The sequence below is a fragment of the Bemisia tabaci genome, chromosome 3 (genome assembly GCF_918797505.1).
Source record: "Bemisia tabaci chromosome 3, PGI_BMITA_v3".
NCBI lineage: Eukaryota > Metazoa > Arthropoda > Insecta > Hemiptera > Aleyrodidae > Bemisia > Bemisia tabaci.
In genome coordinates, this window is record NC_092795.1 from 31,306,621 (window position 1) to 31,320,759 (window position 14,139).

The window sequence follows — 14,139 nt, forward strand, 5'->3', positions numbered from 1 at the left end:
TTCGATTATTTTGCTAACTTTAGACAAAATAATTCTTAGCTTGTGCAGGAGAGAGTTCATTGTAAAAAAATTGCCTCATACATACGATGATAAGCAAATTATTTTTAGTTTAGAAACGAACATTTATCTCAAAATTTGCAGCATATCATAAAATACAGACTTTTTAAACAATTGACCGTTAAGATATATACAGAGCATTTCGAAAGTAAAATACAGGAAAGCTCGTGATTTTGATGAATTCTCACTTTCAAAACATTAAAGGCTTGAGAGCGTAGTCAGCAACATACAAAACTTTATAAACCTTCAAAATTTGCCGATCCGCCAAGCCATTTTAAAATGCCTATTGTTTATCTATTCAGCTTTACTTGGGACTCGAAGAGCAGTATTGGAAACGTTTCACAACAAAATTTCTAAAAAGTTACTCAAAACGAAAAAATAACGCCGCCTTTTTAGGTTGACGTTAAATATCCGCTTAAACGAGCTCGCTAGCTCGCTCGGCGGAACAATGGCTTTCATAGAAATTGCAATCCAGGAGACGCGGACTAGTAAATTTCGTCGCCCCCCCCCCCCCCCCCCCCCCGGTCCACCGTCCACCGTGTCTGTGGTGAATCGAATTCGAAGGAACAAAGCGCAAATTCAAATCATTCAAAGCTCGGTCTATTCTGCCGAGCTAAGGAAAAACGCCGTAAAAACCTTCAGGCGTTGCCAAATTTCTTACGATATAAAACGGATTTCCTAATGAACTTATGAATATTCTCTCTCCAATTTTTCAGAGAATTTTGTTCTCAGTTTCCCATAGAGTTCCTGAAAATTGAAGAGAAAAATATTCGTAACATTCCTCAAAAATAGATATTTTCTGCAAGGAAATTTGGCAACATTCGAATGCTCGAACTGTGTTTTTCCATAAAACGGCAATATTGCACTCTCTCTTCCTCAGGGTCCAATCTAAAATCGAATCGTCGGTTTTTGTTGTGGCTGTGCCAAACTCAATAGTCACTATAATTCGCCATAAAACTGTGACATTTCAAGCTACTTTTCCACAACTTTTCATTTTGCCGAAAACGGGAATTTTATCCTCCATTTAAATTTATATCTTTTTTCAGGGACTGCGTATGCAATCCGCTACAATTATCCGAGATTTCGATGGGAAACTTTGAAACTCTTGTTATTTTTCTCCAAAATTTCAAAATAAAGATTTTATTGTTTTTATGCTTTTCATGACATTGTGAGTCCATTGCAGAACTTTTAATAAATTTCATGAAATTTCGCGAAATTTTCTTTTTCCGGAGTTTCATGAAATTTTGCTCTTGGTCATACCACACAAAAAAGATTGATTATAGCCAAAGTGGAAACCACGTATCTGTTTGCGACTTCTTATTACACTATATTTTTTCTGCAGAAAACTTTTCATCGTATAATTTCTTGAAAACTCTCGTGATTTTTCTTATGAATTAGCAAAATATTCTATATAAATTTCGAGGTATGAATTTAGCTTGCTTCTCTTTGAAAAAATAAAATAAGAGCAGCAATGTTGAAATGTCACAATGCAGATACGCAGTGGCGTGGCGTGAATTGCGATGTATCGATTGTTATGCCATTTAAACCTATGGTAAAGAATCGATCATTAAGGTGTTCGCTGCGAACACCCTATTTATCGATAATTTTCGATAGGTTTAAATGGCATAACAATCGATAAATCGCAAAGCACGCCACGCCACTGCAGGTGCGTGGTTTCGCTATATAGCCATCGATTTTCCGATCTGTCATCGAATTCTCATTTCTTACCCTCGGATGAGAACATTGTTATTGTTTGGATCTAGTTCGACAAAATCTAGAATCCTAATGGTGACGTCACCAAACAGCATTTACGTACGGAAAGCATCTATTCACTTCAGTCATCGATATTTTTTTCAAACATTTCTTCATGATCGAAAAATAATAAAATAAACTCATACAAATTCAAAATTTTCGGCATAATTTTGCACGTAAAATACAAGGATTTTTCGGTCCTCTAATTTCACCTCATTAAATTTTTTTAAATTCAGAGGGCGTTCGGGCAGAAAATGCGATTATGTTTGTGGAAAATGGCCGACAGATTTTACTGCGATTTACTTTCCTTTGAAAAGTGAATCGAACGGGCGGGCTGCAAGGAAGTATCGTCTGAAAATGTTCAAACATTGGCATAGCTAAAAGCGGCGCCGGCCGGGGACCGGGCATTTCGCAATTGCTACTCTGTGAGTGTTTAATCAGAAGAAAACGGGGATCTCCCTCTGCGATCAGAATCGGGATATTGACGTCGATATCTGCATAACATCTGTGAGGGATAATGCGACGCGACGGGCCCGGAAATAACGAGACGAGTCCATGCTCATCAGCCTCATTTTTCAGGAACCCCATTCAATTTTATGACGAGCAGTAAAATGAGGAAGCTCCCTCTCTCCACTGCCGACCTCTATATACACATCTAGTTTTCCTGAGAACAACAGTGCGATTACGTCAAGGGCATTTTCTCATTGCACCAGCAGAAAGAATCGATTTGTTGCAGTTTTTGCACTCATAAAACTTGTCGATTGTTATTAGTCTTCTTCCTCTTCCACGAACGACTAGGGCATAGCCCTGTTTGCCAGGCCATCCAGTATCGAGCACGATAAACTATAAAAATATTAAAATGTTAAAAGTCTAAAATTACTAAAAGTAAAGGACTCGTCAAATCAATGAAAGCAGCATAAAACATTATTTAAAAAATAATTGACGATGTCGTGATAAAATTCAGTGATAGTTTACGTCATCTTCACAACAAGTAACGCCGGAGTTAAGTGACGGTGTAAGAGAAACCGCCCGTTGTGTCGAATGCGACGAACACTATAAAGCTTCCATTTTAACTCCTGGATGGAACTATTCGGGCTCCATGGATGTCCGTGTTGCATACGCACGAGAGTGAAGGCGTTTTAACTGTCCAGACACTCGCCACTTCACCGCAGCCCGCGGCGGGCAGCCAGCGCGGAACGCGCGTTGGCGCCTACAAACCTAACAGGGATACTTCACGCGTTGCGCAATGCGTGAAGTATTCCTGTTAGGTTTGTAGGCGCCAGTGCCCCCAGCACAGTGCGCAGTGGCCGCTCCGCTTTGTGTTATAGGCTCTAATATTTAATCTGGCGGAGTCAGCGTTATTCAAGTCATGTTTTTAAAATGTTTGCACATCCTGTGTGGATTATTCTCGTTTTAATTGATGAAAAAAAAAAAATATGTATTAAAGGAAAATATAACGTGTGTTTTGTAAATATTAAGGTGGTTCCGTATCAAACTTGATGATTTCTAAAGCACACGAATTTCTACACAATTGCTTATAGCCTTTTATAATCGATTGCGAAATAGCAACAGCCAGGCGATAAACTGTAAAGCCCGGCTATAGGAACTATAGCCCGGCTGCATAATTTTTTATCGCTTCGTATAGCCCGGCCGTATGATTTTCTGTAGCCTTCTTTAGCCGGCTATAAGAATTCCTATGGTATTTTGAAACGCAGCTCTTATCGCCAATTTTTACCAGACAGTTGCATCCGGGCGTTGTGCATATTGAAAAATTATTTTAGTATCTCGTATGCGACACCAAGTGGAGCTTTGAGTGTTTCTCTAACATATTAATTTAATTCCAGCGTTGTCTGTTGTATTGATGAAGTAAACCATTACTGATTTTTATCGCAAAGATGTTAATCCTCCGAGAAATGCATTATTTAAATCAATTACATTATCAGCCCTCGGAATCGCAAAGAAGTGGGTATTTCAGCACGATTTGTAGAGTTTCCTTTAATCTACTTTAATGAGTCGTCCTTTTGTTTGGATTTTTTTCCCTTTGGGAAAACTAATTTTGAGGTTTCAGTGCGGCTGCGGTTGCGGTTGCGGTTTCAGGTTCTATTCAAAGAGCAATTTAGATGAATCGCACAGAATTTGGAGAAAAAACGTTGATTATTCCTATTTCGACACAGTAAAATGCAACAGGAAATGTGTAATATTACAAACCTAAATACACGTATATGAATTCCTAGAGGTGCAATGGCGAATATAATAGTGAAAATAATATTTTGTTCCGTCCTTTCCCTCCTGTAATGTAAGCTGCGTTTGCGTGTGCTTTATTTCCTTTTGAGATGAAGAATCAAGTTTAAGAACAGATCCCTAACAAAGTGTAATTTACAAATTGTTCTTTTATCATTAGTGTTGGAACTTTCTTGTGTTCTGTGTTTTCACCTTTCAGATGACGCAACAATGGTATTCAAATGAATGTAGAATGTATTCCTTGCGTCCTCAGTTAAGGTGAAAACTACTTTTGAGGGGATTTGCTTTGTTGCCTTCCACTCTTATTTACAAGCCAGGAGCAAAGTAAGGGAAGTTCAAAGGGCGTAATTTTTTGAAACCACAAAAAAAACCAATATCATTCCCATTCAACACAGACAAATAACAACTTAATCCGGAGAAAGGCTGCCGCAATATACAGAAGATCATATGCAAGAACAGCGGTAGGTTTCGAGATAATCATCTATTAAATTATTTTCAACCGGGAAAGAACAAAAAATTCGGTCGTCAATGCGCTGTTGTTGCAAGACCCAGACTGATTACAAAGTAAACAGACTCGGCCCAGTCCCAGTGCAACATAACCAAGGCACGTAAGAACAAGGAGGGGGAAACAAGGGTCTGTTTACTTTGTAGTCAGTCTACGTCTCCCAATAACAGTGCATTGACGACTCAAGTTTTTAGCTTTTTTCCGGCTGGAAATGAATTCGTAATCATCTCGGAACGTCCCGACTTTTTCAAATGTGACATTTTGTATTTTGCACCAGCCTTCCCCCCGATTTTGGTTTTTTGGCTGACGAACCTTTTTTTCCATAAAGCGCATGTTGACACGGTGGCTGGTGGTATGTTCCGGCCTCTTCACCAACTTTCGGCGAAAAACGGAGGGAAGGAAGGGGAGAAAGGGGAAAAGAATGAGAGTAAAAGTAGCATACCTAAAAATTTAGTACAACGGTTTTAAGACCTACATACGTTAGGTACTGCCTTCTCATTGTCTGCCATATTTATTCCTGATATTTTACACCTCGGAGGCAAATAGTCCCGATACTTGCGGAAAATTAAGATGAAAGAGGCAAGATACCCCCCTTATCTTACTTTAAACCCAATAACCAAAATTTTAGCATAATCACCTCGCATCCCAATAATTAATCTAGGAATGCCCTCCCCCCCCCCCCAACCTTCACTCCTCGCATCACCAAATGCCTCCCTCCCACTAAAACCGTGTCTGCACACTGAAATAAAATCTCGGTGTATTTACTAAGAAAACTGTAAAATTACCAAGAATTCAGGGTTCTATTTGATCCCAGTTTTTGCTTGGTAAAATTACCATTTATGGAATTGGTAATTTTACCGAGAAATCTCGGTAAAATTATTGAACTTTCTCGGTAATTTTACTGGACCTTGGTAAAAACGCCAATATTTTTTATCGACTGTGGTAGAATTACCGAGATAAAATGGCAAAGTTACCGGGAATTGATTACCAATAAAAGTGGTATTCTTACCTGAAAAAAACAGTAAAAATATCGATTTTTAGGTAAGCTTACCAGTCCGTCTCGGTAAAATTACCAATAATTGGTAAAAAAAAGTGAAATGGTAAAGGTACCAACGGACCTTGGTAAAAACACCGATAATTTTTTTTCAGTGTGGATCCACCGCTGCCGTATTTTGTTAACGACCCCGCGTTCACTATGTCTTGAGAACTATTGTGCGTCGGTCTGTTAAATTTGCACGAGGCAAGCCAGCCAAATGGCAGACCGAGCGTATTACTGTGCGCCATGCCATGCCGGTCTCTTGCCGACCCGACTCGGCCACCGACCGCCACCCGTCCGAAAATAACAGTCATTCCGCGAACCTCCGCGAACCACCGCGCCGCTGCCGCACCACGAGACCACGAGTGCCGTTACGAACTGTCATCAAGTGCTCATACTGGATTAAACCCTACATCATCGTCTTCCCTCGCGAAAACAATCGCGACTGATAAAAAAAAGAAAGGCACGTTTTGCGCGGAATCATTCGGCGGTGAATGTAGTCGGAGGAAAATTTTCGCCGAGGATGCTCCCATCGAATTTCACACGAGTTCAGTTGTGCTTTCTCTTTCATCTCCAGACAAATTAAAATATTTCGTGTTTGTCCCCTGATTTTGAAAAATTATCGATTTTAAAGTTCCGACTCGATGTGTTCCTATGAATTTAATTTGTAAGTAGACCGTGTCATGTAGTGCAGTTTTCTGGAGGTTCGCACGAACCGAAAATTCTCCTATCAAATTAAGTTTATCACATTATAATGAGTGACACAACGCCGTCCAGAGAGGCCCCAGCACCAACCATGGCTACCGAATCGCCAGCCAACAGTCTAGATGTGTACTACATTCCAAACATAAACAATGAAGAAAAAAATTACAAGAGTAACTGCAAGTCTACCTTATCTCAGGTAAGCACAACTCACTAAGATTTTAGATATGAATCTGTAGAACATTCTTCACTTACGTTTCTTGATATGACATCCACCAATTTTGATCCCTGATTGAATGAATCTTCTTTACTACGACTATTTATCTTGCATTTTCATCTTTGCCCATGAAAATCAGTATTTATGTCTCTGAAGCCTCGGCATGACACGAATGATTTCAGCTCGGAAAATTTTATTTTAGGTCAGTTTTCGCATGCCTAACCTTGACCCCAATAGTCTCAAATATTAAATCACTCGACGTCAAACACAGCGATGCTTTGTCATCGAAAAATACCGACTCGACATGAAATACACTGAATTTGGCAATCTATAAATCCTGGACTATGGGATGTGCATGCTTTCATGACGTCACTAAATGTTTGAAGAATATCGGTCCAATAAGCGTGACCAGGCCCGCCACAAGGGGGGGGGGGGGGATACTGGGTCCCTGGTACCGGGGCCCGGGCCCTGGAGGGGCCCGTGACGCAGGTGACAAACCACTACGAATTCATGTGTAACCCTTGTCTCGTAGGGAAAAGTGAAAAAATTACCCTAAAAATTCCGCAAAAGATGAATAAAGTATCAAAAACACGCTAGAGCACTATAAAATTTTTCTTACTCTTTTAGAGATTTTCAAGATTTTGAGTATATGTAGAATGATATTTTTAGTAACTGTGTTTCATTTTCTTCCGTTGTGGGATGCTAAGAGGCTCCTTTCTGGGCATCCTCGACTTCAATGGCTTAACTCCCTTGCCATAGACGTACGAAAGGGGAGTCCAGGGGGGCCCGGCTCCCCATAGAATTGAAAATTATCATCTGCCCCCTCAAAAAAAATTTATAGATGTTATGAATGCAACAATTCGAAAGTTTTTGGTGCTGAAAGTAAACAAAAAGGCGTAATTATTCTGCAGAAATTGATGGAAAATCTCCATCATAAGAGCTTCATAATGCGTCCAAATAGATTTAAAATTTCAAAAATTTCCCGGATGAGGCCCCCCGGACCCCCCCCCCCCCCGTGCTAGGGGCCCGGGCCAGAAAATTGGTACCAGGGCCCGAGATGGGATGTGGCGGGCCTGGCGTGACAGTGACATAATTTATTTTGATGAGTTGCATGATCGTAAAAATTTATCTACCAATGAAACCAATAAAAGATTTTAGTTTTAAAAATTCCCATAATTTCTCATTTTCTACAAGGTACACTATAAGAATGAGCATAAATGGGAACTTACTTGTGAAAAAGGTATTCAGACCTTACGTAACTTCATTTTCGCCACTATTGCTTTACACAGAAAGCTGTATTGAGTCTAAATTTTTCCCAAAAAAGATTCGTGTTAGCAGCTTTTTTATTACCTACATATCAGAAATGATAAAAGTTAGGTATTTCATATGAGAGAGTGAGTAAGGGACTGTCTATGTGTGACGTCAGGATTCTAGGGCAAGGAGATCCACGGGTGGCGGCGAGACATGTACCTAACGTTGGGGGAAGGGGGGGGGGGGGATCAGAGTCAAACCGCTCCGAAGAGCTCATCATGAAAACCCCAAGTGAACATAGCGCGGAACATCCGGAAAAGAAATGTTATTAAAAGAGAGGGATCGAAAAATTGCGGGGAAAAAAATTTCTGACATCCTCATTTTATGGACAACACCCAAAGGAGGTAAAACAAGAAAACGGAAAAAACGGTCACTTAAGCACTAAAACGTCAAAACCACGTGGATTCACATAGGAAGAAACAGGATTACATTTCGCAAACAGAAGCCACCACCCTGGCTCACTTCGAAGACAGCATTACGTGTGTGCACATGCACCACTTTTTTCTCCACGGAGTGATCCGAAAATCCCTCACCTTAGGCACCAAGCATCACTCCTGTAACTTATGCACCTATTGAGATAGATACTTGAAATTTTTGGAATGCTCCCATGTCAAAAAGAACGATTTTCGGGAACCCCCGGAGGAGGAACCCTCATGAAAAGGGGCCTTGACCTCAGGAGTGAAAGGGGTAGTGCGGGACTTTTGAATCACCCTCTATGCAGTCAGGTGCATTCATAGACAAGCCATAAGTAGTGGCTCTTGAAATATTACAAAATGCAGTCTAATGGATCCGATGGATTGCATCGGGACCGCGATGTATGCGGGCGGAGAGAAATGAATGTAGAACAGTAATTTTTAATAGAAAACAGATATTTTGTTTCTCTCCTTTGTCACAGGAGACGGTAGAATCCAATATGCCCGGATTATCTCCGGAAAATAGGTAGGTATTCGAACCCGGCACCCACTCTCATGATGCCGTAATTGTGAGCGCAGCGCTCGTAAAGCTACCGCATTCTCCTCGTAATCGGATCAGATGGAAGTCCCATTTCGAGTCCTCGTTAAAAAGGCGAAATCTGATATATTTGCAAACTTATATGCATATTTGACGAGTCGACTTACTCGACAGACATTTGGAAATGAAATAAGTCATCGAACGAGTTCGCCAGATTCCCGAGCTTGTCTGAAAGGCTTTCAATTTCTCGGAATCGAGCTGTAATAAGTTGCGTGAGACGTCTGCGCGGAATGTGCGTATTTCATAACAGGCGACGGAGAGTGACAGATGCACAGGAATGCAAAATAAATAAGAGGTTTGCAATAAGCTGCTCGGCGTGATATTATGATGTCTTGAAGGTGGATCCTGAAATTTTCCGCGATGAATTCTGGGTACGATCGATATGTTTAAATTTTAAGCTTTCGGTGGATTATTTCAGTAAAATCATAATGTCAATATGTAGGATAAATTATTAAGGAATGTCTGTGCCGAAAATCATTTTCCAAAGTTGTGGAACAGAGTCAAAAGTCCTGTTCCAAATGACAATCAATATCGATACAATGGGATCGGTTCCGAAATGGAAACAGTGCCTACTTAAACTTTGATTTAAGATTTTGGCAAATTATTTTCGGCACGAAAATTCCTCATGATCGCTCTACAGACTGAAAATTCGAGTTTCCCGAAATAATTCAACAAAATAGTCAAAATAGTGAAAATATATCGATCTCAAACATGTTTGCTAAGCAAGGCGAATCATAAATAAAATAAAATAACTAATTTTAAGAGCCGTACGTAACCTTGCAAATAATATTCAATTAAGTAACAAAAGCAGTAAAGTATTAGCAGTTATAGTATTTTTCGTAAGCTACTGAAGATGGGCTATGCCGGAAAGGTGTCTTCCGCTGAAACGTAAGTTTCGTTTCTGAATTAAATATTATTTGCAATTTTTATTTATTGGTTGGCTCTTTAAATCAGTTATTTTATTTTATATCGATCCCGCCTTAAATGCATTGCCTAAAAGTTTAAAGATCCACCTCGAAGGAAGCTTTTAAAGCGGTGAGTAGCTCAAGCAATGAATGCGAACTTGTTCTGGCCCTATTGAGCTATCAGGCCTCAAAAAAATTTCCATGCCTTAGGATTTTTTTTTTTAAACTTAACAAATGCACACGTATTCTGCAACGGTGTTTTTGGACGTTGCTCAAGCGCTGCGCATGGCACCTTCAAGGGTTTTCAGAGAAAATGCTGCGAGATCGTGCCGGCTTGCTATAACAGTCCATTAAGGTCGTATCTTCAATATATAAATCTTTTAGAGTAAGACTTGGAAGCGACTTATCTTGGCGATAAACCCATTTTGGCAGGGGTACATGGCTTGGTGGGCATTACTTTACCTATTATTTACCTCTGATACCCCTCAACCTGTAAAAAAATAGTGTCCCAGACAAATCGTCGTTTTCCAGACGAAGGAACTTAACTTCATTCCAAGGTTGCAAAATTAACCCGAACAATTTAATTTTATAAATAAATATATTCAGGTGCATTTTTGGTCCAAAATGTCTCTGATTTTTGTTCGAGACTGGAGGAAAAATCCGATGAAATTTTCAAACAGAATTGCTCAAGATTCTCCTGGTGAAAATACAAAATGGGAGATGAAATTTGGCAACACTGAAATGTATAGTTACGCTCTTTCGCGAGGGTAACAATGAACTATGCGCAAAAGATCACTTAAAGTTAGAGATCTTTTCCACGAGTTCCTCAAAAAAAAAAAAAAAAAATTGATGGGGGATATCGACAGTGAAACTCCCAAACCTCGGTTTACGACGTTGCAGACTTCATGTCAAAACTTTACTCTTTACATGAGAAACTACTCAGCGTCAATTCTTTAAAGCTTCTGTGACTTTTCTTCTCGGTGCGCGCGAAAAATTTTGCGAAAACTTCAAGGAATGACGTTGATTTGTTCTACTTATAAAAAAATAAAATGGAAGCGGAGATTTTTAAACACTGCAAAACAAGATATGTGGTTGCGGACACACGCCGTCGATATACGTTTCACGCAGACCAGCGACCGCACTGTGTTTGGTGCAATGCGTGAAGTATTCATGCAGTCTTGTAGGCGCTACATGCTCTGCGCCGACCGCGACCGCACTGTGCTGGGCGCAATGCGTGAAGTATTCATGCAGTCTTGTAGGCGCAGCATGGTTTGGAAGTTTCACCGTTGATATACACTAACTTAAAGTTACCGTATTTTTCTAAAACTGGGGGATGCGTCCCCTGACCGCTTCGCTGTATAACCCCCCTCCTCCCCCGAACCGCTTATCATTTTAGGCGTCATGCGTTCCGCGTTACTCTTATAATTTTATATTTTAAAGATTTGACGAGACCACTTTTTGCACGATAGTCAAGAAGTCCAGATTGTTTTGAAGAATTGACCCTCAAGAGTTCAGTCAGAATGTTCGAGTAGGTAAATTGAGCAATTGTACGTAACCCGACACGTAACGCAGGTTTTAAAGTTCTTTGATCCTTCACCTGAGTATTAACGTCACATAATGGGCTAATCTAAACCTCTGCACTTATTTTTTTACTCGAGTGAACAAATTACTCAATGACAAAATGCCGTTTCGAAAGGCAGATCTCTATAATTGGGTATCTATGCCGACAGAAACGGAACGGTAACTTCAAGTTTTAAACTCATACAATGACCACATTCAACCCTCGCAGGCAGAAGCTTTCATGCATAACGGTGGCGTGGCGTGAATGATCGATTAGCGATATTTTCCCATTTGAAGCTATGATGTAGAATCGATTATTAAGGTGTTCGTTGCGAAGACCCTGTTTATCGATCTTTTTCCATAGGCTTAAATGACAGATCAATCGATATTTCGCAAAGCACGCCACGCTACTGATGCATAATTTCTTCTGTTCATTAATGGCGTGCGACGCCAAAATGACGTGTAATCAGAGATTAGGAGGGGTGTTCAGCGTTGCAAAAAAGTCAAAGAAAATGCCTGAATCTATTTTTTGCAACGATATACGGTACACAAAAAGAAATTTTTCCGGCAGAAAAGTACTAGAACAACATATTAGTAGCTTTCAAAGCAAAAATGACATTCCTACATGTTTTGGCGTCTCGAGAAATGAAAAGGAAACTGATCGGTTACCCCATTGCGTTCCCTATGATTGGATTATATTTTTCAATGAGGGACTATTAGTTTTGGCTCATTTTATAAACAACGAATGTGTCATTAGTTCCCCCCAAGCCGAAGATTATAATATTGAAGATTTCTCATCTATTATAAACAATATATTTATGTCTCTTCTTTTTATTGACATAATTTTTCACTCAATTATAACAATTTGTTTTTTTAAAAAATTATAACGTTCAAGTAAACATTGAAGATTGCTCATCTATTATAAAAAAATATATTCATGTCTCTCCTTTTTATTGACATAATTTTTCACTCAATTATAATATTTCTGTTTTTTTTTTTTTTTTTAAAATTATCATTTTCAAATGCTTTTGTGTGTTTGTTATTCTTTCACACCGACACTGTCCTCTTTTTTTGAAATTTCTGCTCACTATTGAACTTTGACAGGAAGAGAGCGAAATTCTAATTCACTTACATATCAATCATGAATCGACGGAAATGATGGGCCTTAAAAAAAGGAAATGAGTTCAGACATTCCATTTCGCGGTTCCATAAGCCTGAACTCTCTATCCAACCTCCGATTTCATTTTCACTTTTTTGTCCATTTTTAGGTTATCGCGACTCTAGTAGAGAGTCTTCTGATGGTGGTGCTTGGAACTCAGAGCGTTATGCCGACCATTGTTTTGGGGGCTCTTCGTAACAACCCGCACGAAACGCTCAGCCTGAACGATTATGACGCTGCTTGGCTAGGTAAGAATTTGAAACACCCTGTATACTCACTTACTTATTCCCCCAATACTTTGTTTCATAGTCTGTTTTCCCTGGCAGTCCAGGACAGTGGCGTGACCGGAAACGGTTAAGTCGAATGAGAGGGTTCGAAAGGGGGGGGGGGGGAGCAGTCAGAATCGACTGAATGGAAATTTCCCTCGAAGGGGAATTCCTTGTATAGACTTGAAAACCGGTAAGAACGGAGATGGGGGAGTCATTCGATCGAAAAGTCATCGGTATGATTTTTTTTTTTTTTTTTTAAATCTTTATTGTAAAGTATTACAAAAGGGGGGTACCGTCCTCTGACATAACATCCCCCATAGTACAGTTACGAGATCTTACATTTTTAATACTTAATAAAATACTTGTCAACAAAATTTTGGTCAAAAATTATATGAGAAAAAGTTTGGTCGTTAAAATTATTTAGGTCACTGAAATTCTTGTCATTTTGGATCTGAAATTAAAATAATTTGGTCCAAAATTATCTAAATCGGTATGGTTCATGAATGACATTTTTTGTCTTAGATTTTATCCATAATCGAATAAGTTAGTATTTTGAACACTAAATACTGATTGTAGTCTTATGGTTGCGGGAAACTTTTTTTTAAATCTGATGGATCTATATGCGACCATCCCTTTGCAGGGACTGTAGTTCGCAAGAGAATACTTTTTAGTGAGGCGATTTTTATCACGAGTTCGGTCAAAAAATTAAATCAGATCCCGACGAAGAGCGCACTAAAGTGTCGCAGAGAAGCTATCTGCTTACTTCATGTCTGTGTGCCAAAATAGGACGTAGCATTCACTAAAAATCCGGCAAAATTAAACCCTGAACATGGAAAATCAGAATTGTAAATAGCTTTCCCTCTAAACGATATTCGGTCTCGTTCACTTGTCAGTTTAATTTTAGTAGATGTTTCGTTCTCAATGTTTGATTTTCTTTATACTGACTTGGCAAGAAAGCCAATACAAAGTTCGGACTCAATGTCTGCGTGCAAATATATGCCTGGTAAGGTCGCGAAGTGATTGGAAGATGTGGTCAAACTGCTCATTTTTTCCCCTTCCTTTTTTTTTCACGCTCGTAAAATTGCTTGTTAATGGTGCCTTTTGAAATGTTCCTGATTGTAAGCACTGAGGAACAAATGTTCACCTAACTGTGACAATGCCACGGCATCGTTTTGCAAAGCGTTCACGCCGCGCCGTGTTCACTTAAGTGAGCAGAGCATGAATACTTATTGAATCGTTGTTCCGCCTTTCAAGTGAAGTATCGATAATCGGAGATAATTCACTTATCTTGAAGCTGCATTAAGTATGTACTGTATCTCACAAAAGGCACAGGTGTTAAGTCATTTCAATGTGAATAATCAACGATGCAAGTACCTAGAGATGCTATAATGTAAAAACTTGTAGGCTTATTTAT

General features: G+C 39.5%; 1 protein-coding gene across 1 annotated transcript in view; it reads left to right on the forward strand.

The window, feature by feature from the left end:
* The first annotated feature begins 5,886 nt into the window (after positions 1-5,886).
* Positions 5,887-14,139, forward strand: part of LOC109043928 (facilitated trehalose transporter Tret1) — a 39,308-nt gene continuing 31,055 nt past the window's right edge. The window contains exons 1-2 of the mRNA XM_019061294.2: positions 5,887-6,492; positions 12,566-12,704. Coding sequence (XP_018916839.2) covers positions 6,346-6,492; positions 12,566-12,704 — 286 coding nt within the window. The 5' untranslated portion in view covers positions 5,887-6,345. The remainder of the gene's footprint in view (positions 6,493-12,565; positions 12,705-14,139) is intronic.